At 38.4% G+C, this 25,659-nt stretch overlaps 1 protein-coding gene across 2 annotated transcripts in view; it reads left to right on the top strand.

The window, feature by feature from the left end:
• Nucleotides 1-25,659, top strand: part of LRP2 (LDL receptor related protein 2) — a gene marked incomplete at both ends in the record, with an annotated part of 198,841 nt that overhangs the window by 13,493 nt on the left and 159,689 nt on the right. For both annotated transcript variants that reach the window (XM_081262364.1, XM_081262363.1), the window contains 2 exons: nucleotides 22,051-22,158; nucleotides 24,719-24,841. In XM_081262364.1, the coding sequence (XP_081118490.1) occupies nucleotides 22,051-22,158; nucleotides 24,719-24,841 (231 nt within the window). The remainder of the gene's footprint in view (nucleotides 1-22,050; nucleotides 22,159-24,718; nucleotides 24,842-25,659) is intronic.

Below are 25,659 nucleotides of genomic sequence, written 5' to 3'. Positions count from 1 at the left end.
CCTTTTGTAAGGGGCAGGTGTCTGTAAAAAGGGGAATAAAATTTTACAGTTCCCAGAGAGGCAAGCTTTGAGTATGGGCATTTATTTTATTTTTATTTTTTAATTTGTTCTAATTAGTTATACATGACAGCAGAATGCATTTCAATTCATTGGACACAATTGCAGCACAACTTTTCATTTCTCTGGTTGTACAGAGTATTGGCATTTATGAAGTGCTTATTTTATTTTAAAAATTAACATAGGCTAAAATTGATGTGTGTACATTTCTTTTCCTTCCTTTTTCTTTTTGCAGGACTGGGGATGGAACCCAGGGCCTTGTGCATGCTAGCCAAGTGCTCCACCACTGAGCTCCACCCCCAGCCCCTGTTTCTGTAAGTTCTAATACATGTTTGTATCTGTGTAACCACCACCACCACCACAATCAGGATTAGAACAGTTCAGTAACCCCCATTCCCTTGTGCTGCTTCTTTGTAGTCACTCTACTAAACAGTGTTTCTCAAGTTCCTTTTTTGAAAACTCACTTTCCCAGATGAAAGTCTCCATTGCCTTTCATTTGTTCATTTTTATGCAGGAAGTGTGCCTTGCTCATTTTTGAAGTAATTCAAAATGACATGGTTAGTAAGTTTGCAAGACTGCCTGTCCTTTATTATAATGGGAGAAAAAACCCTGGAAAGATGGTAGCTCTTTCAGTATTGCCATATAAATTTTTTTTCCCCACAACCTTACTTGTTGCTAGATTGGAATCTGCAAAGAAAACACACTCAAGAAATTTCCCTGGAAGAGGAGACAGAGGTTTATTTTTTATTTAACGATTTACCCCTTGACACCTGGGAAATGATTAGTTGATGTTTTCAAAGCAGATTAAGTCAGTGTGGTTAATTAACTGTGGTAATCAGGTGACTTAAATCAATTAACTCCTTGTTAACAATTTCCATCAATTTTGTAAATAAATGACTAAATCAGTAAATTGTACTCTTAAGATGAAAGACTGTTTCCTGATTTATTTTGTTGATGACAAATTAGAGATTTCTCCTCCTCATTCCCTCCCTGCCATCCTTACTCTTAATAATGAGAATCCTTAAGCCAGTTTTAGTTTGAGAGGAACACACCAGAGTAACGCTTAATATATGGTTTTAAGGAAAAGTCAAGTGTAGAGACACCTTTGCTCCTTCATCTCAGCACATTTTGAAAGAATGATTTAAGGAATTGAAACTTAATAAGTAAGCGTGTACTTATTAACATTAAAGGATAATGGGAGTTGAAAGTAATGCTGCAACTCACTCTAGGATAAGCTAATTATTAAATCATTTAATGTTTTCTTTTCCTTTTCCTATATTAAAGCTGATTGAGGGATATAATAAAATGAAACAGATTTTGGGTTTTAGCTAGCAGTAAACTTTAATGGACACTTAGGAACTCTCTTTAGAAGGAATTTATCAAAACATTGGGGTATATGTATTTTTACCTTTATTTTTTGGGACTGGGATTGAACTCATAGCTATCTGTCATTACCTATGTAAGTTTGCATTCATCTTTAAATCTTGATTGTTAAGATACCATGCACATATACAACTGAAAAGTTGTTACTTTAAAAAATATTTATCATTTATAATTCCCTTCCTTGGTTACATGACTTTACTGTGTCCTGGTCTCCAGTGAAATATGGACCAGACTATTATAAACTGTATTTCATAGCTTTGAGTGTGCCTTTGCGTTTTCTGAAAGACACTGAACACTTGGAGGACTTGCATCAAAAGACAGATGACATAGGGTTGTTTAGAACTGTGCCAGCCAGGAAGGAATATTTGAATAGCCTTTGAGGAGTTAGTAAATATTTTCATATTTGCAAAAATTCTATGCTAAAATCACTCCCATTTTTGTAAAGAAAAATTTCTGTGGTTTCCTCAAAGCTTTAGAAGGTGGCCTTCATTTTGGGAATGAACTGAATTCAGGGATGCACATTTCAATCTCTGGCTGCCAAGTCAAACTGGGCTCTCCCACTATTATAGAAGTTCTGGGTCATGCTCCCAGGGCCCTTTCTCACTTGCCCAGGATTGCCAATCTCAGCAGGTTTTTCAGGGACAGAGTTAACCTGTGGCCAAACCCTTTCTGATACTGGGACATGGCCTGAATTAGAGCTTGGAGGTTTTGATCTGCTGCTTTCCAGATGTGTTCCCGTTGACCTCTCTGTAGTTTCCTGGTCTGTCCAGTGGATATTAGTCATTTCTACCTCACAGGTTCCTGGGACTATTTAAAGGACATCGTGTGCAAGGTCCTGGCACTTGGTGAGTGTTCAGCAAACATTTGGCCCTATGGGAACCTGGTACTAAATCGTTCATAGTTGACCAGCTCTTGGTTGGGTCAGTGCCTCAGAGCAGCCAGCATGCTGTGGTCTTTTGAAATAAAGAAACCACTTGTCAAATTCTCTATTCATAGGAATTGCTGGGGGAAAACTACAGTTTTTTAAAGGAGATGGAACTATCAGATGAGGCACTATTAGAAGACAAGACCTTGTAATCTGCCTGTCCACCCCAAGAACATTTGGTCCTTCACCTCCCAGGTCTTGAAGGCACAGACCCTGAAGTCATGTTACTGAGTTCAAACTTCTCAGCAGACTCTGTTTTCTGTGAGTTTCATGTGTCCTGGAATTGTTTCCTGTAAACTTGGCTTTGTTCAGAGTTTGCTGGTGATATTTCTGTAACTCTGAGGACAAGAATGATAGAAGCATGTATCAGAGTAGAAGTCACGGGTGTTCTCTGGCCAAGGAGAAGCATTTCCAGAGGGAAGGTAAACTTGAAGATGAACCCTTGACTTTGTGAGAAGTTTTAAACAGAACATGTAAGAATCATCGTCTATGCTTTTTTTTTCTTTCTTTTAAGAGCCCCTTATTAATGAAACTTAGAAAGGTCAGTGAGAAATTCTACAGGTGAGAAAGCTATTAAACTAGACTGGGCTAGTAATTTTAACTATAAAAATTATCTCTGCTGTATTTATTGCACAAATATTTACTGAAAGCCTGTTGTGTCAGGAACTTGTGATATATAGATGAAGAGACATGAAAATAAGCATTTGAGGTAAAATAGAGGTTTAGAAACACAGAAGAGGGGATGATGATGGGCAGGAGGCATGAGGGGCCTGAGGGCAAGGATGGTGGTGTAGATTTGCTATTAGAATTGAGTTTCAGCAGCTAGGGGGACTGAGGCAGGAGGCTTGCAAGTTCAAAGCCAGCTCCAGCAATTTATCAAGGCCCTAGGCAACTTCAGCAAGAGTTGGGGTGGGGATGTGGCTCAGTGGTTAAGCACCCCTGGGTTCAATCCCCAGTACCAAAAGGAAAGATAAAGGAAAAAAAAAAACTGTGTCTTGTAGGAGGGTGTTGCAGGAGATGTTGGGGAGTGCATTGTGGGGGATGTGTGCTTCAGAGCTATGTAAGCTGGCAAGTACTGTCATCAGACTTCCATTTTGCAGCAAGATAATACTTGCTGCAATGAGGAAAAGCAGAGCAATCAGTTAAGTTAGAGGATTATTTACTGGAATTATCTGGGTGACAGATGATGAGGCTCAAACTCCACTTGTGGACCTAGAGGTGACGAGAAGGGGACCGAGTCACCATGGGATGCAGAGAAAGCTTGCATTTGTTTCTGTTTTTGATAATTCCCATTATTTCTATAAGCAAATATGTTTTATTGATAGGAATATTAGCCATGTTATCTCAATGTATGTGCATGTTAATTAACATTCATAAATACTCAGTGGCATAAATTCTTAGTGTTTTGTTGCAGTGCTGGGGGTAGAACTAGCTTTGTGTATGCTAGACATTTGGTCCTTCACCTGAGCCACTGAGCTACATCCCCAGTTCTCCATAGCGTTTTAAAAAATCTTCCTGTTTGAAAAATTCCTGCATCTTCTTTTTCATTTTTTTGGTACTAGGGATTGAACCCAGGGGCCCTTAACCACTGAGCCACATCCCCACCCCTTTTTATATATTTCTAAAATTTAGAGACGGAGTCTTGCTAAGTTGCTTAGGGCCTCACTAAGCTGCTAAGGCTGCCTTTGAACTTGCCTCAGTCTCCCAAGTTGCTGGGATTACAGGTGTAAACCACTGCGCCTGGAAAGTTCTAGCTTCTTGACCACTGTGGTGTAGTGAGTGACATTTTCTCTGGTTTAGTTGATGGATTTTTACTTGGATCAGTTCCCCGAGGGAGCATCTGGAAATGCACTGGGGCATTTTTTAGTTGTCACAATGCCTGAGTATCATTACTAGCATTTAGAGGACAGAAGATGAAGATTGAAACCAGCTTCAATACACAGGACAGTCCCACACTTCAAAGAATTTTCCAGGCACAGACGTCAGTATTGCCCGTCTTGGTAGGTAGGGAGTGAAGAGAGAGACAGGAGGGTCATATTGGTCCTGAGAGCTGTCATTTACTGAAACTTGGTATACAGTCACCATAACTAGAACATTATGGAACCTTATGATGGCCTAGGGAGGTAGATACCAGTAATGATCTCCTTTTTGTTGATGAGCAAGCCGAGGCAGAGTGGGAGAGTTTACTCTGGGTCTCGCATACTTACCACTGGTGCTCTATTATTTCCACAGGCTCTACTGTCTTGATTCCGTAACTTTTAATGTCATGCAACTTTTATGTAACATGTACTCGATTTAACAAAATGATTATAAGAGGAAAAGAACTGCATTTTCTTTAGGCGTTTCTAGTGTATTATATATCAGAATACACCTCTTGGGAACATTTCTGCTGGTTCAGTAGAATGCTGCCAAATTACCACCCCCAAGTGTTTTTTTTTTTTTAAATATAAAAAAATTTTGATAACATTTTTTGAAAAGTATGGTGGCTTTGTGGATTGGGAGAAACTTATTTGAAAAAAACAGTTGGTGCTCCATAAATGCCTAAAAGGAAAGGAATTGTTTCCATGTTGGTACTGAGTAGCTTTAGAGGATATCATGAATCTTGGAAATACGGTTTTTAAAAAAATTTTAATGTAAAAGAAAATCTGTCTCAAGTACAATCTTTGGACCTTGAAGACAGGTGTCAGTGACATCAGAAGAAGAATGTGGCTCTGTCCTGAACATGACTTGCACTTTCCTGCCTCTGTGCTCATTCCAGTTCATTTCCTCTGGGAGGAATCCCCTCCCCTCAGACCCACATATTTGTAGTTTAAGTGGTCCTTCCGCTACAGGGTCTTTCTGGATCTCCACTGGATGTTACCTGAATCTCTCTTACAGCACTTATCATCATACCAAGAATTATAATTATTCATGTATATGTAATCTAGGAGCATAGATGCGAGGTGTCATCTGTGCTTCCTCTGGGCTCCTGTGCATGGCACAGTGCCAGCATAAACAAGAACTCAAGACATCTTTGCTTCATGGAAATTTAAAAGACCAACATGAGTTGTAGTGAAGCCAGTCCAAACGCAGGAGAGGATGGCATTCTCTACTCTGGATTCCTGTTGCAAAAGGGATTTTGTTTGGCTTGAGCGAGATAAATATTCATTTTTCTATTACATAAGCAGCAATAGAAGGCTGGTTTGGTACTCCCATGGTATCAACAGGGACGTAGCACCTATTTTCCTGATCACCACCCTCAGTTTGTGGCTTCCTCGTTGTCCAAAATGGCTGCTCTTGCCAATGCCATCCTTTCTCTATACCAGGTAGTGGGAATAGAGGAGGAAAAAGAAGGAAGACTTTCCAGAGGTCCTGCACAACACCAATGCTTGCATTTGATCTCACTGGTTGACACTTAGTCCCAGGACCACACTTACTTAAAATTTGGGAGTGGAGCTTCCTCCTAGCTGAGTGCATTGTTCACCTGAATAATACTGGGGTTCCATTATTAAAAAGGAAGGGGGAAATGAATGTTGTGATATACTAGCACTGGTGCTGGCCACAGATGGTCAGGTGGACACTGGGCATCTTTAATCCAGCTTTTAATACCACATTTTGGGAAAGGCATGGAAAATTTGAAGAGTTTGGAGGAGAGAAACAAGGATGATGGGAGAATTGGAAACAGTGTTATGGGAGGAATCATGTGAAAACTGGGGACGTTTCTTTAGAAGAAGAGAAGAATGAGAACAAGGGCTAGCTCTCTTGAAGTATTTGAGGGACTATTATATGGAAGAATGATAAAACTTAATTCTGAATGACTCCAAGCCATAGGAAAGAAATTATAGGCATGTAGAATCTATCTACTCACCGAAATGCTGGATTTGACTTTAAGATCTTTCTTGACCTTTGACCTTTACAGTACAGATATATATATCATACGATTGCATCCCCCGAATCTGTGATTTTGAGGTGAGAAATATTTCTCATTCTCTGTTTTATTCATATAAAACTTTGGTTCAATGGTTGGTGTGGTGATAATACTATTAGCAGTCTGAATTTTGAAAAACTCAGTATTTTTCCTTTTGTGAGATGTAAGTTCTATATTTCCTCCATGCTTGATTTTTTTAAAAAATGTCATCAGGTCAGAGACCATTTCCCACTGGCTGTCGTGGTACATGTCTGTAATCCCAGTGACTCAGGAAGCTGCAGCAGGAGGATTGAAAGCTTAGGGGGCCAGCCTGGGCAACTTGGCTAGACCCTGTCTTAAAACAAAAAGAAAAGGGCTGGGATATAGCTTAGTGGTACAGCACTCACCTAGCATGTTGGAGACCCTGGGTTCAATCCCAAACACCACAAAACAAATCACAAGAAAAACAAACAACACCCCCAACCCACACACAAATAACAAACACCAACAAAATTCAGAGCTATTATCAACAATAGAAATAATCTAGCAAAGAATTACTTTATTCCACTGAGTAGATGATATATTTTTGATATATGTAATAGATATGGGTTTGAAAACTTCCCTGGTTTTGTGAATTAAGTTCCATTTTTCTAATTTGGTTTTATTTTGGACACAACTATATTATTTTGTATGAACCTGAGATACAAGAAATATTTAGTTAAGGAGAATACAATTAAAGTAAAAATGATAATTTAGTAATAACTTAATACTCAAATTTCTGTGTTAAATCAGTTTTTATGGGAGAATAGACTATCATAATTAGATTGATTATAAAAGATTCTCCAACTTTGTTGCAGATTATAAATATGAAAGTGCTATAGTGTATAAGCAAATACATATGAAACTGGAAAAAAAAACCCTTATAGAGTCAAAGGGAGACAATATGTAGAGTCTAAAGGATCAGGAAACACTTGCCTAATTAAGACTAGTAAGGAGAGCCAGCATTTGCTGAACACTACTTTAAGCATAAGGGGTCCAGTTCATGGAAGCATCTTGACTTAATCCAGCGATGGCAAACAAACTCATGGCTGAGCGATGATGCTCTACAACACAGCTTTATGAATGTGTATCAAATCCTTTCCTTCATCTGGTAGACTTCTGGGCACTGTCAGGCTTGAGTGTGTCCACGTGCTTGTGGTACACGTACACGTACATATGTAGTCCATTGGGTGCAACTGGGAATCTTGTTTCTAGTGGAAGGAACTCCTTGAGTTACAAATAGTACAGGAAAGGCTTTCAGTTTACAAAGGAACCCAAACGGCAGTGTTTTAACGCATCATATTCTTTTGTTGGTAGATTCTCTTGAGTTCCTGGGAGTTGTTGGTTTTGCAATATTTTCCTAGGGCCTATTTCTTCAGCCTGGATTAATCTAAAACATATTACACTGATCCAGAAATGTCACCATATTGTCCCAGGAAGCTCTTTGATTTTATTTTAACTGGCCTGTGCTTTTAAAATGGAGAAATGCTGTCTTACTGATGACTAGGTTTCTGTAATCAGCAGAGATGGCCTTGTACACATACCACAGCCTATATGGTACGATGTTAGGAACCCTGATAAGATACACTGTGCCCCTGAAATCTGCTCAATCAAGCAGAAATGGAAGCAGGAAAATACAGAGAGAAGGCATTTGGGTGTTAGATGCCTAAAGTGCCACAATCACAAAATTCATCCCCTTGAGGGTTTCCTATTTTCTTTAGAAAATGCAAAAAACCAGAGAAGGCTTTAAAAATCACTAAGCCTTTCCGTGGATAAGTTCACTTGGGAACAGATTTTTGGGGTCAGGGTGGAGAGCCATGGCAACTCTGGCCACATTAAGGGAGTGAGAAGGAAGGGATTTTTTTAGAGGGGTGGGGGAAATGAAGCTGAGGTGGGATCCTTTGACCAGATAAGGCTCTAATCGCCTCATTCCTGGACTATCAGAAGAGCCTTTTAAGTTTAAGTTGCTTTTCCTCTTTGTAACTTTATCCAGCGCTCTAGGGAAGTGTCACAGTAAACAGTGAGCATGGCCTTCTGGGTACCTGCTTACCCCAGCTCCTTGGTTCCTGGGGGGAGATGGGCTGGTTGACCTGGCTTGCCAACCTGGGCAGCCAAACTGGGCAAGGCAGCCATTTCCTGACCACTGTTCTTCTACCTCCCAAAGAGCCACTAGTTAGTGGTTTACCAGAGCCTCCACATGTTAGCTATGTCAAGTGGGTTGGAGGCTCACTCTGTGCAGTGAATACTTAGGAGGGTGATAAGGGCTCTCTGTTAAGGGGTGGGGTCGGGGTAAAGACATATTTCCTTCCTCCTTTGGAGGTGTTGGATGTCTAGGTTCATTTTTGTTTTTATTTAGTTTTTGATACCCGGGATTGAACCCAGGGGCACTTAACCACTGAGCCATTTTTTGTATTTTACTTAGAGACGAGGTTTCCCTGAGTTGTTTAGGGCCTGATTAAATTGCTGAGGATGGCTCTGAATTTATTATCCTCCTGCCTCAGCCTCCTGAGCTGCTGGGATTACAGGTGTGGACCACCATGCCCAGCCTAGGTTTATTCTTATTCAACCACAAATAAGATAATGATTTAGGATGATAAAAATCTTCCTTTGAATGTATTATAAGGACCTTTATATATATTATTTTAGTTGAAAAATATTTTTCCTAGATAGAGATTAAGATCCTGATTTCCCCCTACCCCTGCTAGGTATGAACTTGAATCCAGGCTATATCCCCAGTCCTTTTTATTTTTATTTTGAGACAGGGTCTCACTAAGTTTGTGAGGGTGGCCTCAAACTTACAATCCTCCTGCTTCAGCCTCTTGAGCCGCTGGGATTACAGGCATGCCACACTGGGCCCTGCTTCCTGAATTAATCTTTGTTCTTAATTCTGTACCTTATGCTGAGGTAAAAACTGAGGTCAACAGAAATCCTTTTATGACTATAGAAAGATAGCCATGTTCAAATTTAATGTACAGTTTAATTGTTGAAGGTCTACTCTTGGGAAACCTTTATATTTATCAATATTGGGAGTTGTCAAAATTATATACTGACAATATTTCACATAAAACTCCTGAGAATCACCAGATATAAAATAGACAAAAATCATAAAAATGTGCATTTTGAGAAAATAGAAAGATATGTAAATAAGAAAATAGGAAATTGGTGATAGGATTGGTTTTGGATTTAGCTAGACATGTATGTCCTGGAAGAAATGATTTTCAATCTTGTACTTGACCCAAGACTGGGCCAATGATTCTTTGTATATGGGAGCAGGTAAGGCAACCATCAACTTCCTCACTCTTGCCTCTGAGCTTCCTGCCAAGCTAGGTGGCTCAGGTTTTCAGTTTTATCTTGATTAGACAGCAGGGAAACAACTCTTTGGACTGTTAGAGTTGGATGAGGGATAGGAGAGAGAGCCTGGGAGGGAGGCTGTGCTTAGACATTGTGCTGGTCATTGATGGGAGCTTCTTTAATACTCATTAAAACATGCTTTTCTTTAATACTCATTATAACAAGCTTTTGCAGGTCAGAAACTTTTGGGGGGTTAGGGGACTGGGGTTGAACACAGAGACACTTGATGACTGAGCTACATCATCAGTTAGCCCTTTTTATTTTATTCTTTTTTTTTTTTTTTTTTTTTTTTTGAGATAGGGTCTTGCTTAAATTGCATAGGGCCTCAGTGAGTTACCCAAGCTGACCTTGATCCTCCTGCCTCAGCCTCCTGACTTGTCTGGATTACAGTTGTGGCCCACCATGCTGGGCTGGCAGGTCAGAAAATTTTTAGGTGAGAAAACTGCATATCATTTTAAACCCAAGTTCATCAAGCTACATCATTTAAGCAACAAGTATTTATTGAATTGATGGATAAGACAAATAGTTCCTGCCCTCAGGGAACTTATAGTTTGGAATGGTGTGGGAACAGAGTCAGTGCTTTTGAGAGTCAGGATTGAAATTTGTGGGTTTCTAAAAAACCATAGGCCCAATGTTCTCTCTGATAAGTGGATGCTGATCCATAATGGGGGCAGGGCATTGGAAAAATGGAGAAACTGATTGGGCAAAGGGGAGGGAGGCGAGGAGAGGGGACATGGGGGTAGGAAAGATGGTGGAAGAGATGAACATCATTAGTCTAGGTACATGTATGACTGTACTTATGGTGCGACACTACAACGTATACAACCAGAGAAATGAAAAGTTGTGTTGCAATTGTGTACAATGAATCGAAATGCATTCTGCTGTCATGTATAACTAAATTAGAACAAATAAAAATAAATTAAAAAAAGAGAAATTCATGGGTCTTTGACTCTTAGGTTAGAATTTTTTTTTTTTTTGTGATACTAGGAATTGTACCTCACAAGTGCTCTACCACTGTGCTACATCCCCAGATCTTTTTATTTTTTATCTTGAGACACAATTTTGCTGAGTTGCTAAGGCTGGCTTCTAACTTGTGATCCTTCTGCCTCAGCCTCTTGAGTTACATGTATGTGCCACCATACCTGGCCTGGCTAATATTTATTTTTTCTCCATTGCTATCTTCTTATTTTAGTTCTTATTGAAAAAAAAAACTGAAGTTCTTAGACTTTAATTTAAATTTTATTTAATTATTATAATTCTTAAGGCCCCATATTTTGAATATTAGATCATTCACTCATTGATTAATTCAATGCTGCAACTATAGCTATCCAGTATCCAGAATTGAGATGACCATTAAAAATTCTATTTTTGACAATAATATAGTAATGTAATACAATAATATAATAATAATATATGGTTAAAAATTTATGAGTGACAATAGATTTGTACTTTTATTACCCAGGATACTTAAAACACAGAATAGGCAAAGTACTAGGAAATGCACTCTATCTTTAAAAATCTTTTTGTCTGTCAGTCATTGCAGACAGACTTGAAATTTTATTTAAGCAGCTAGTGATATTGACACATCATGGCTTCACCATATATGGGCAGAAAGCTGAACCCCAGTTCATCACACATGGCTATCAGTTGGTGACAATGTAATGTTGTTGATTCTGTGTCAACAAGCCATTGAGCTGTTATGAGTCATCACAATCACATTATAACATAATTCGATGACATTTATAGAGCCTGGAAGTGATTTGGAGACCTATAAATGCTGTTTGAGCCCAGGCAAAACAGTCTACGGCCAACAGACTCCTGGTGCAACAGATAAGCTGCTGCTGAGACAAGTTCCGAAGTTCTTTTTGCTCTGTTATAATCAACTTAGTAGAGAAGACAAAGGAAGTTTAGTATCATTCTACCACAAGAGTCTTTGCAAATGACATAACTGCTGTTTATGGATTCACAAATTTAAAAAATCATCTTTACCTTTGTTTATGAAATTAAAATCATTATTAGGACTAGGGATGTGCATTAGTGATAGAGCACTTGCATAGCATGTGCAAGGCCCTGGGTTCAATTCCCAGTACCACCAAAAAGAAAGAAAAATTATGATTATGCTTGTTATAAATTGCTTATAATAAAAATTAAAAATTTTGATTTATGCATGTTATTGTAGCTTTTTTATTTTGGATACTGAATACTCTGTATGCTCCAGAATTGTGCTTTATCATGAGGGTTTTTCTTTTTTGGTACCAGGGATTGAACTCAGGGGCACTCAACCGCTGAACCACATCCCTAACTCTATTTTGTATTTTATATAGAGACAGGGTCTCACTGAGTTGCTTAGCACCTCACTTTGGCTGAGGCTGGCTTTGAACTCATGATCTTCCTGCCTCAGCCTCCTGTGCTGCTGGGATTACAGGCATGTGCCACAAAGTGTCAGCTTGATTTCTAAGAGTCTTTCTTTCTGCTCCTGAAGGACAGCTTTGAAGATGGTTATTGAACAGTTGATTAAATTGAAAGAAACAGTAACAGTATGATCCATTATTAAAAATCTACAAATTATCTAGATCTCTTATAGTTTTCTGGAAGTCATTTTGGCTTCACCTATATATTCTATTGCATCAAATAGTCACAATTTACTGAGGGTCAGGTGAATCCTAGGAGTACTGTGCTAGGCACTGGGAATACAGAAACATTAATTTTTGCCTTTAGATTACACTTACCAATAATGCTCTGTTTATGGTAGATTCATAATAAACTCCTGTCACTTGTCAGCCTTTTTTTGGATTACTTAGCCTTTTTTAAAAAACTTTTATTTTATTTGTTCCTTTATTTTTATGTGGTGCTGAGGATCAAACCCAGTGCCTCACATGAGCAAGGCAAGCGCTTTACCACTAAGCTAAAACCCCAGCCCCACTTAGTCTTATTGGTTCTTCGTTCTTTATTTTTCATCTGTCAGATCATGGTGGGACAATTTCGAACATCTGTTTATAAAGTCCTTTCTGAGATGTAACTTTTTTTAGAAAAACTATCACAAAATACTGTGCAAAATGTCAGCAAAACTAATTTGTTAAGAAAGGAAATAATATAATTCATCTTTACGAAAAATGATTAGTTTACTAGATTATTAATTCTAGTACTTATTGACCAAGAAAATACTTATATATTTTTTTATTTTTGGGGGGTACCAGGGATTGAACTCAGGGGCACTCAATGACTGAGCCACATCCCCATCCCTATTTTGTATTTTATTTGCTGAGGCTAGCTTTGAACTCATGAACCTCCTGCCTCAGTTCCCCAAGCTGCTGGATTTACAGGTGTGTGCCACTGTGCCTGGCAAGAAAAGACTTTTTTTTTAAAAAAAAAAAAACAACAGTATTTTTATTTTGTTTACTTATTTTTATGTGGTGCTGAAGATCGAACCCAGTGCCTCACATATGTGAAGCAAGCACTCTGCCACTGAGCCATAACCCCAGCCCAAGAAGCATATCTTTTTGGCATTCTTGCTGTGCAATTGTTCTTGGCAATTGAAGAAAGTTCTTATTTTGTTGACATAAGATGCCCTTAGCTAAATTGTCAAGGTCCAGTCATGCATGTACATGTACCTCACTGTTCACCTAACAAATGAACTATTGGTGAAGTTCAATGTTTGGGTAAATAATAATGCAGTGAGCTCCACCATAATCATCAACATTCTCCCCACTCCCTGCGGTACTGGGATTACAGGGATATGCCACTGTGCCTGGTTAACATCAACATTCCAAATTAGAATTGCCATCAGAATGGTTGAAGCATTGATTGCATCCAAATAAATTATATATATATATATATATTTTTTTTTCTACTTTCTGAAATATACATATTTAAAATGATCAGGAATTTAGTTCTGAGAATGTAATTTGCGACTTATAAACCCATTTAGCAATTACATACCAGTCTAGTCTGAATTTGGGCCATAGCTAAATAAGGATGAGTTGCCATTGTACCAAAGAGAGGTTTAGGGCACATTAAATTTATTTTTTTTTATTTTTATTTTATTTTTTTTAAAGAGAGAGTGAGAGAGGAGAGAGAGAGAGAGAGAGAGAGAGAGAGAGAGAGAGAGAGAGAGAGAATTTTTTTTAATATTTATTTTTTAGTTATCGGCGGACACAACATCTTTGTTGGTATGTGGTGCTGAGGATCGAACCCGGGCCGCACGCATGCCAGGCGAGCGCGCTACCGCTTGAGCCACATCCCCAGCCCACATTAAATTTATTGTTTAATTAAATTAAATTTAGTGTTTACACACTGATTACTAACCTTGACATCTCTCTTCTCCCTCCCGCCTTTCTCCTTTTTTTTGTGTGTGTGTGTCTTCTCTCTCTTTTCATGTTTTTAGAGCTTGTTGTTGTAACCATTGTGATGGTTAAGAACTAAATAGATGGAGTCAGAGAGAAGGAACATAGCAAGGTGTTTATTTGATCCAGTCAGGAAGATCTGTTCAGTGGTTATAAACAAGATAGCCTGTGACTCTAGAGAATGACATTTCCACCAGTTGGCAGTCGGTTTCTTCTCTTACCCCTATTGTCACAACTTGCAGTATCAAACCATTGTTTACTTGATAGTGTGGTGATCTAACCTGATTGTTAAGATGACTGAAATAACTGACGTCTGCACTTACCACATCCATGTCAGCCTCACTTACGGCTCAACACTTGGACCTGAATAAATCAGGAAAGCTCTGGTTTGATGCTGTCCATCCAGCGGTGTTTATCTTAAAACTTTTGAGCAGGGAGGCTCCCTGCCTGGAGATGAGTCATTTATTTCTCATGTACCCATTTTCTTTTTTAGTGTTTGATATTAACATTGCTGTAATCAGGAGTATAGGAATCCTTTGTGTGATTGGGATTGAAAAGCAGCTTTTCAATGGGAGCTATCTATCTTTTTTTTTTTTTTTTTTGGACTGGGAATTGAAATCAGAGATAACTTTACCATTGAGCTGACACAGGTTCTTTCTAAGTTGCTTAAGGACTCTCTAAGTTGCTGAGGCTTGTGATCCACCTGCCTCAGGCTCACTAGTCACTGGGATTACAGGTGTGTACCACCATGCCCTGTGCTATTTATAATTTTTGTGCAGTTGTGTTAAATTATTAAGTGTGGAAGGCATTTTACTTAAGTAGTTTGATTCATTGGATTCTTATTTACCTGTCTGGACAGACTAACTTTTAAGTTTTCTGCTATTTAGATAGTGTTCTTTTCAACATGCTATAAGTGTAGCTTTTTTTTGCCATTAAAGATGTAAATGGCCAGTTAGTTCCTAGAGGGGTCAGTGCTGGGGAGAGGAAGGTCTTGAGTTTAATTTTCTTCTATGCAAAGGGAAGTCCCTCTAGAGACCATCAGTGATGATAGAGAAAGCCCTACACAAATTATTCAGGGTATATAACAGAACACACAATATAAACACAGATTCAGCTCTTTGGTTGGTACTAACTGGTAGCAAGTTTTCATTGCTGAAAGTTATTGGTAAAATCTTGGAGATTCTTTTGAATGTTTTGGTCATGTAAGTGATTATTCATTATCTTTTTATTTTTATTTTTTTGAGAGTTGTTATGGTTTGGATGTGAGGTGTCCTCCAAAAGCTCATGTGTGGGACAATGCAAGAAAATTCAGAGGAGAAGATTGGGTTACAAGAGCCTTAACCCAGTCAGTGAATTTAGAGGATTTTAGATGTTTGGATCATTTTTCCCCCCTGTTCTGCATCCCCACCCCCCCACCCCTTGAACTAATAAGCCTGTGAACACAGAGTGGATGTTCCAGGGAGAAGCAAGCCTCCCTGGAATTAGATTCTTTATCATACTCCCAGGGGAGTTAATTTCAAGTTGCTGGTACCAGCAGCTGCGGCATGATATTGCCCAATCCCAGGTCCTTTTATTGATGAGTAGGAAGGAGTGGGATTGCTGCTTAAGAAATTTTATTATCTTTAGAAGGGAAGAATTTATTATAGAGGTTTTCTTAGATGATCTCTTTTATGTGTGTTAAGACATTTTGAGCTCTGAATGTCCAAGCTGCTTAGAGGTTCTGAGTTGGTCTCCACTGGCGTGGTACTGCCACCCTGAAGGGGTGTTTAAATGTGAATGAGAGTGTTTTTTGTTGTCACAGTGACTGGGGGTGGGAGGGCACTGCTGGCATTCCACAGGTGGGGGCCAGGAATGCTGTGGATCCTGCCTTGTTCAGGACAGTTCTGCAAGATGAGTTAACTGCCTCATCCCAAATGCCCCCAGCGACCTCTCAAGAACCCCTGAGAAGCGTGGCTTTGTTTATGATGCTCTGTAGTGCTGATGGTCAGCCTGACTGCAAGGGCCAGAGAGGCTTAATGAAAAATAAATGGGATGTGAGAGACAGGAAGGGGAGAACTAGTAGTTAGATGGAAATGGAGAAGAGTAGGCTGGTTATGGCAGGTGGTCACTTTCATTCCTCATCTCAGCATTGAGAGGCTACTTGAATAGCGTGTCCCATTATTCTGCTGACTTTTGGTCACTAAAAGGCACTATATTTTAATTACTCAGCTAAGATAGTAAGTTTTGAGATGAGCTGACTGTCTTGACAGCTGACCGAATTCTGTGGGCTGGATGCTCAGACACATTCAACTTGGAGAGGATGAAGGGTTAAAGTCACCTGGCTGTTGGTGGTGATATCCTGTGGAACCTTTGGCAAGATGCAAGATACAAGTGGAGCGATTTGGTTTAGGTCCGGGGCAACTGTGAGACCCATCTCTGCCAGCAGCCTCTTGGGGAACTGCTCACCAGCTTGCTCACTGGCCCACGGTGGGTGAAATTCTGGGGAGCAAAGTGGAACTCTAAGCCCTTCTTATGGCCAGAGTCTGCCTGCTAGTTCTGGGTTATGTCCCCAGAGTGACCCAGTTACTGGCATGAATGATCATCCCATTTGCTGTTGTCATTCTTTAGCTTGACAATCAAGGCACTGTCTTGATCCGTCTTCTTATCCTTACTGTCCACACTCCCGGAGATCCTCCCTCTGCTTGGGCATGGAGGCCTGCTCATTACCCTTCACCTGTGCTGGGCTTTCCTTAAGTTGTTTCAACCCCATATAAACTTGGTTCCCATTTTTACCTGCCCAAATGCTGCTTATTCATAAACACCCAGGGTAGTCTGTTCTCAAAGACTTCCCTGATCACTTCCACTTGTGTGTTACCCAGGCTCCCACCAAGGTCAGTTGGTTTTTATTATCTCTGTTGTCCACTGCCTTATAGCATAGCTTTGAGTCAGATTGCCTGGGTGTGAATCCCCACTCCACCACTCACCAGCTGTGAAATTGGTCAAGCCTCAGTATCCTCATCTGTGAAGTGGGGCTACTGATACTCTCTCACAGGGTTGTTCTGAGGATAGGCAGGACAATCTACTTAAAATAAATTGCTGGCAAGTTCTGAGTGAACATAAGATGGCATTTGTTTTGTAGGAAGTGGGATGATGAGAAGCAGCAGCTCTGGAACATACAGTCCTGGGTCTAAATCGGACTTTGACATTTTCACCTTTGTGACCTTGGGGAAGTTGGTTAATGTCACTGAGGCTTAGTTTCCCTTCTATTAAGTAAGAATAAATCTTTTCATACAGTTTTAAGAGGAACCAGTGGGTGTATATACAGCTTTGTATATTATGGGACACATGGCAGGTGCTCAGTAAATACCAGCTATTGTTGTGAGGGTATGGAATTTATAATGTGTATTACTTTTGTCCCCAGTAAACTTGTAAACTCTATGGAGGGTTCTAAAACAATAATTTGGAAAAAAAAGCAGTTGATCTAACAGTTTACCATCTGAACTAAAGAATTTCAGATCACCTATTTGGTGATCTAATTAGGAAACGAAGGCAGCCAGAATGTACCAAGGAAGACAGTAGGAGGTTGGCTTGCTCCGCATGCTCTTATTTCAGTTCCATTAATTGAATCCTTGACTGGGCAGGGTCTTCCATGTAATTTGTTGTTGTGGTTACAGTGTAAAGTTTTGGAAATTAGCAGGTGACCCTAAGTCTTCAAAAGAGGATTGGCCTTATTTATATGAGTAATGTGTGTGGGAATTGTAGGTGTCACCCACCTTGTAAATAACAGAAGTATGTCCAAAGTAAAGAAAATTAAGTACAGAAAAAGTGAAGTGAAAATTATGGGTCAATTAAGAGCTTTTTATTTTTATTTTTAAAATTAAAAAAAATTAATGTAGATGGACATAATATTTTTATTTATTTATTTTTATGCGGTGCTGAGGATCGAATCCAGTGCCTCACGCATGCATGAGAGGCATGTGCTCTACCACTGAGCTACAACCCCAGTCCAAGTGCTCTCTTCTTAAATTTGTTTCTTTGAGTTCATTGCAGGTAGGACTATTAATGATATGAAGTAGTTGTCCACATTTTTAAAAAAGAACTTATGTACCCCTCCAGTGGACCAAGTATTTGGAAGGACTGGTTAAGAGGATCTAGCAGAAAAATAGGATTTGCCATAGAAATTACCCTACTCTGTTAACTCTGGACAATGTTCCATTGACTACCACTTGCTTTTCTCTTTTCAGAAGAGAATTCATGGAAGGGAAAATAAACTGTATAGGAAGGGTAAAAAATGAAACTTACTAATATGATTCAGTGTTTCTTTATTATAAACTTTTTGCATATTCCTTTTATTTCAGATTATTCCAGATTCCACTTTTTCCCCTATGGATTTAAGATCATAAATTCACTTTTAAGTCTCACTGTTTGCTCAGATGGTTTTATATGTCTTTGATGTATAAGTGTCTCAATAGATTGAATTTTACAAAGAGGAATCTTCACTGCTGATGAACACACATTCACAAACCCACGTGTGCCCAGCTCTGGGCCAGACACTGTGGATGATACAAGAAGGGGTCTTCTCCATCCAGGACTGTTCCCTGCCCTTAAAAACAAACAAATGACTCCTTCCCTCCTCTGGGCACTATCTGTGACTCTAATATCTTATCTTAACACATTCTTAGTCTAACACTTGGACCAGGAAGCTTGGGACATGGCTATTTATAAAGAAAGGATTACTCTTGGGTTTTTTTGGGTATTTTAATATCTTTGGGCTCTATAAGCTTGGGAAACAAATCTGTCCTTATTTCTGATATCAGTTTTCCTGAAGTGACAAAGGTCTTATTTCTCTTTGTTGCTTTTGATTGTTGCAAATTTTCTGAAGCCCAAGGATATTTTAGTGCAATGTTAGCTGCAAATTAGATGACTCTTTCTCCTCCAACCAAAGAATGTAAGCACTGTGAATTCTACATCAGTACAATAAATGAACTCAAAGTTTGGGGAAGGAAAAAAATTGGATTTTTATGTTTGATTTTGAGTTTAGTTTTTTTTTTTTTTTTTTTTTTTTGTGAAAGGGTTAGGGTGTGCATAGGTCCTAGAACCTAGGACTGTCAGGTTCAAATCCTTATTTTGCTCGTATTTGCTTTGCAGCTGGGAAAGTAAATGACTGCTCTGTGCCTCAATTTCTTTATCTGTAAAATGTTCATAATAATGGCATCTATCTCATAGGGCTGTTATAAGCCCCTTGTAGGGCTTGTGAGTAAGGGCTACTTATTTAAAACAATATACTAAGGAAATAAAGTATGTACAAACCCACTGAAACCAGGGTCACCTGAAATTGTTATCAAGTCTAATCCAGGCCTTTTTATTAGCAGTTTTTTTTTTAAACAACGTATATTCCCTTTATAATAAAATGAATGACAGGCTTCTGACACCAGTGAAACATTTTGGATGGTTGCTGAGAGGCCACCCAGCAGTGATAAAGTATCTGTTTGTTTTTTCTGGAGAGAGATTTTCAAACAATAGTCATTTGGGAGTTCTAACAGGCATGGAAGTTACCATTGAAAAGGTGAATTTGACAAATGAATTATCATGGATCTGTTGATACATTGAGTAAATTGGATGTGATCTATTACTTTAGATAATGGAGTGATTGTGAGCTCAGCTGTGAAAATCACTGCCTATAAAGACTTACCTGATTGCAATATTTCCCATAGTTTCAATTTTTATATGTATGATTTTAGAAAATTGGCCTTTTAGTGTTCTGAAAAACCAAACCAAACCAAAACAAAAAAACTTTTGGGTCCCTATTTTGTATTCTTTTCATGATGTATTTAACCTGGTATTTGAGCTAAAAACAAGCAACAAAAAACTTTCCAATTTGACTTGTGATAAAAAGAAATAGTATTAATATGTATTTTCAAAACAGGCAATATATCATTCTGGGAATTTTCTTTTATATACTCAATTTCTGAGATAGTACTTTTCTTTTTTCCCACAGCAATATGAAACTCTGTATGTGGACTATCCTTTACAGTTATAATTTTTCAATCAGAACTGATTAGATACTAAGAGAGACAAATGTACTGAACTTACAAATATATTATGTTGGATTACTAACAATAGACCTAATTGGTAAAAGTGACTTAATATATGTTGTGTTAATAGCTAAGCCTCTAAAGCCTCTAATCTCCCATGGAAATATTGCTTTGTAGAACAAAATCCAATGAGAAGTTCTGGGATTCCAGAGTGAATTTGTACATTCCTTAGGGGCATTTTTGCAAGGGAGGTTGTTGTGTTTTAAAGGTAGTTGATAAGAGACCTGCACCACCAACCCCAGACCTGCACCACCAACCACCATCATGCATTAGTCTATAGAAGGTATTTGGGTGTACGTGCTTCTGTACCACTCGGTACCACCATTTAGCCAAGGGAAGTTTCTGACCATTTGCAGCATACATTATAAATCAGGATGTCACTACCAGACAATCAGATTTGAACATTCCATGAACAAAGTAGCCCATATTCCCTAGGAATAGATCACTTAACTATGTTTATGTCCTGTTGTTGACATGCCTGCATTTACCCAAGTCAGGATAACACATTGTTTATTTATTCTGGGAATATGTAATTGATGTGTATATTTACCTAATTTGGGGTTAATTAGCCAAAAATTGAAATGGGTAATTTAGCATGATTGCTTCAGTACAGGGGGAAAATAAAATCATTCTTCCAACTCTGAAAATTATTCCCTATCCCTTGGGTTTGTGAAAGAATAATTTTGAGTCTTCTCCAAGTTGGGCTGGTTGTTGGCTGTTTTCTTTAAAAAAAAATTTGTACTTGGCACATAATGCTTGGGAAGTTCACTGGCCAGATATTTGGGGAAGCTTGGAGGATTTCCAATTGCCAAATTAGTTCCCTGGAGAGACCCAGGGAAATTGCAGGATATATTTGCTGAATGAAATTAATTTGTTTAAGTCATGTTCTCTTTCTAATGTCAGTAGGGGATACTATTGCCACTTGGGGACGAGATAACCTTTGGTGCCAAGCTTGTACACTTATAGTTGGCTGCAGAATTTTTTTTTTTTTTGCCTTTAAACAAAGTATTCATTTGAAGAAATGAGCTTACAGACTTGACAATTTACAAATTCATTTAAAAAAGCCAGAATATTGATCTGAATTTAAGGATGAAGTGCTGGTTTGAAAAATGTAAGGTGAGAAACTCAAAAAGGCACAGTAAAGCCGATCAAAAGTTAAACATGATGTTATCAACCAGAGATAACCACTGGTAACATTTTGATCTTTTTTGACATTTTTCTTTTTTCTGTATGTGACTTTGTTAGAGGTAAAATTTGCATCCTTGTCTTTGTTTACATTACGTTGTAAATATTTCTCCAAAAATAATTAGAAATTCTCATAACCATTTTCAAAAATTCATAGTAGGAGGCTTGAAATTTCTTTTATTATAAATAATGTGATAAAAATCTTTATACTTACATAAATATTTGTCTAATTCTCTGGTTAGATCCTGAGAAAAAAATACTTAGAAAAAAAATTACTAAGGTAAAAAAGAGAACATTTTTTAAAAACAGGATGCACTTTGTCAAATTGGTCACATCAGGGTACGGTCTAATCAACTATCATGAAAATGACCTTTCTACAGACCTCCAAGGAAATTTTTTTTTATATTATCAGATGGGGTAGAGAGGGAAGATGAGAGGGAAGGGGAGGGGGGATAGTAGGGGATAGGAAAGGTAGCAGAATACAACAGTCACTAATATGGCAGTATGTAAAAATGTAGATGTGTAACCGATGTGATTCTGCAATCTGTATTTGGGGTAAAAATGGGAGTTCATAACCCACTTGAATCAAATGTATGAAAGATGATATGTCATGAGCTTTGTAATGTTTTGGACAACCAATAAGAAAAAGTGTTTCCTAATTTAAAAAAATGTTTTGCATTTCTTTGGTTACTAATTAGTTGAATATTTTTTCATTTTTATCAAAAATTTGTATTTCTTTAATAAAATGTCTGAAGCTTTAAATTTTATTTTAAAACTGTTTTTTTTTCTGTTTCTTGGGTATTATAGAATGTGACAGTGGGCATTTTCGCTGTGGAAATGGGCACTGTATCCCTGAAGCCTGGAGGTGTGATGGTACCGGGGACTGTTCGGACGACACAGATGAAGCTGGCTGCCGTAAGTGGGGAAGGACCAGGCTAAGCTCTTTTTGATGCTTTGTGTTGATTTCAGCCTATCAAAGAAAAGAGCTATGCTTAATGATAGATCCAGGGCTGGGCTCAAATCATTTGTAATCTGTATAACTGAAAAAGAGAATCCATGGTATTAATAATAGTTTCACTCCCTTTACGGAAGATGTTCAGTTTACATCAGTTTCTATCTTACCCTTGTCCCATGGCCACAACTTTGATATGGAAATTGATTTTGCCATTAGTTTTTTGAAATCTATAAGTGACTGTTGCTGATCTATTCACTCTGGAAGTTTTTCAAATCAACAAAAATAAAAAAAATATGTTATCTGAAGTACTCTGATTTGTACTTCAATGAGGAGTCTATTCTTATATAAAAGATGTAATGTAGAGCTGGGCATGGTGGTGCACACCTGTAATCCCAGTGACCTTGGATGCTGAGGCATGAGGATCACAAGTTTGAGGCCAGCCTCAGCAACTTAGTGAAACCCTGTTTCAAATTAATAATAAAAAAATAAAAACAAATGTAGTATAACTTGTGAATAAAGAAATAAAAAAGTGTTTAGTGTGATATTGTTTTTTTAAAAAATTCTAGTTAAAAATGTGATAAAGTAAATCCTAAATGTAAGTAATTATAAAATAACTTTTACATGTATTCATATAGCTTCCAAAATTATGCTGATGTGGCTTTTAGATTAGGAAAGTGAGCTCTAAAGAAGTTATTGCTTATTGTAGCCTCACCGTTGGTGAGTGCCTTGCACAAGTCCCTGCCCTTCAGTCCACTGCTCTTCCTTACTTGGCTTAGGTGATCAATCACTTTGCTGTAATAGGTAAGCAGACAAGGGTTATCATCCCATGACCAGGAAAGTAGGTGAAAAACCCTTGTTTTGAATTGTCCACATCCTGTGGGCACCCCAGAACTGCCAAACTTGGGTGTTTTGTTTGATGATGACTCATTTGAAAATGTAAGGGTAAGAAATTGGACCCATCCAGTGCTTCTCAAACTTTCAGGCACAAATGGATCACCTTGGAACTTGTGAAAGTGCATATTTTGACTCCATGTGTATGGGGTGGGACCAGAGATTCTCCACATCTTAAAGTTCCCAGCTGACACTTGATGCTCATACTTGGAATAGGAGAGCAGCTATTTTGTGGAGACATCATCCTGTGCTATCAGTTTGCTTCCTTTGGGCTTACTGAGTTCACTTTTTTTTTTTTTAATAATATGAGCAAAAAGCTCAGAGGAAGCAAATTGAGAACAGTGTAATCTGGGATAGAGGAATAAAGGAAAAGTTATATCACCAAGTCTTCTGAGAGTGTCACTACATATCAAGGTCTTATGACAACAATACCAAAGACAAAGATGATAGCAACCAGCATCATATGGCACTTTTGGAGATATTATTTATTTATTTTTTTACAATGAACTATGAGATAAGAATAGTCTCCATTTTATAATGCATGTAGTAAGGCTCAGAGAACTTGCCAAAGATCCTAAAGCAAATAAATTGTGGGAATAATGATTATTTGATTCTGAGTCTTCTTTTCCATATCTCATGGATTTTCTGGCTCATCATGATACTTCACTATTAGGTGAAAAACATTTGTTTGAAAAACATTTCAAACAATATAACAAACACTCATGGTTAATTTTGATTAAATTAATTTAATAATTTTGTCATATATTTGGTAAATGTATAGTTGGGATATTTCTTTTAGTTTTTTCTTTTTTGCTTCTGGGATCAAACCCAGGGTCTGCTGCATGCTAGGCAAGTGCTCTACCATGGAGCAACATCTTCAGTATTTTTAATTTTTTTTCTTTATTTTGAGGCAGGGTCTGAGTTAACCTGGAGCCCAGTAAATTGCTGAGGCTGGCCTGGAATTTGTGATCCTCTTTTCTCAGCTTCCCGGGTAGCTGGGATTATAGGAGTGTGCCACTGAGTCTGGCTATTCTCTGGTTTTATAATGTTTGGGTCAACAGTTTGTTTTGATGCCATTGATGAGATTATCTGAAAATGAACTTTAATAAAGTTCAGACTTCAAATATATTGAGCAGGACTTGACACGTGTGTGTGTGTGTGTGTGTGATACTAGGGATTGAGCTTAGGGTGCTGAACCAATGAATTACATCCCAATCCATTTTATTTTTTATTTTGAGACAATATCTTGCTGAATTGCTGAGACTGGCCTTGAACCTGTGAGCTTCTTGCTTCAGCCTCCCGAGTAGATGAAATTATAGAAGTGTGACACTGCCCTTGGTGACATAGTGTTTTTTTTTTTTTTTTTTGGTAGTACTGAACATTGAACCCACAGTGCTCTACCACTGAATTATATTCCCAGCCCTTTTTATTTTATTTTGGAGACAGGTCTCACTAAGTTGTCCAGGCTGGCCTTGAACTTCAGATCCTCCTGCCTCAGTCTCCCTAGTAGCTAGGATTATAGGCAGGTGCTGCCATGCTTGGTGACATATGGTCTTTTGCAGTAAGAATGTTTTTCTGGTATAATGGGACAGATGTTTGCCATAGTGAGTTCTTTTTTGGTTGTTTCAGCTCGTCAGTCCTGCCAGTCGGGTAATTTCCAGTGTGAGAGTGAAGGAAACTGCATCCCCCATATCTGGGTGTGTGACAATGAGGAGGACTGTTCGGATGGCTCAGATGAACATCAGCATTGCCGTATGTGTTTAGAGTGGCATCTTATTTTGTTTTTTTGGACATTTCAATTCTAATCTGTCACAGATAGGTTACATACAATGTGATGATTCTTTGCACATAAATACTGAGCTAGATATTAAGTGACCAGAGAACCTATGCCAGCAATTCAGAGGGTGAATGACATTGAAAAGGGTGAATGTACTAAAGACTTAGAAATATGTCCCAGCAATTTGGAACTGGGATAGGTTCCCAATCTTTAATTTGGTTTATATTATGTTCAAGTAAGAAAGAAAATATTTGCTCATTCGCATGGTTGGCAGTTGGATGAAATCCGTTTGCTCCAGGGGCCCTCTCTGCATTCAGTACTTTCACCTCTGTGGCCCAAGTATTAAACTCTCTTTTTTGGACTACTACAAGCTAGAGGCATTGTTGGTAGTGACTTCAGTGTTACTACATGGTATGAGCTGCCACAAGAAAGAAAATATTAGCAATGAGTGAACCCTGGCAATGGGTGCATCCCTGGATAAGGCCCCACTATAATCTCATCATGCTCATGATTTCAGTGACCTTCTGTGGGCTGATGAGACCAAAATCCATGCCTATACTTTAGTCTTGTGGATTAAACTACTATTTGAATATCTCCAAGGTGCATCAAACAAAAGGTGCCTCAACTGAAACCAGTTGTCTTCCTCCACTGAACTGACTTTTCCCACCGTATTTGCTGGTCTATGTGCTTTATCTCTATTAATAGAAATACAATTTAGCCCACTAGAAGTTACTGGAAGATAATACAAAATCAGAAGTAGCCCAGTTGGGGCTCTTTTACTTGATAACCTATA

This window comes from Spermophilus citellus, assembly GCF_964194105.1.
Source record: "Spermophilus citellus genome assembly, chromosome: 11".
NCBI lineage: Eukaryota > Metazoa > Chordata > Mammalia > Rodentia > Sciuridae > Spermophilus > Spermophilus citellus.
The sequence above is the reverse complement of the archived record's forward strand: the minus strand, read 5'-3'. Positions and strand labels throughout refer to the sequence as shown.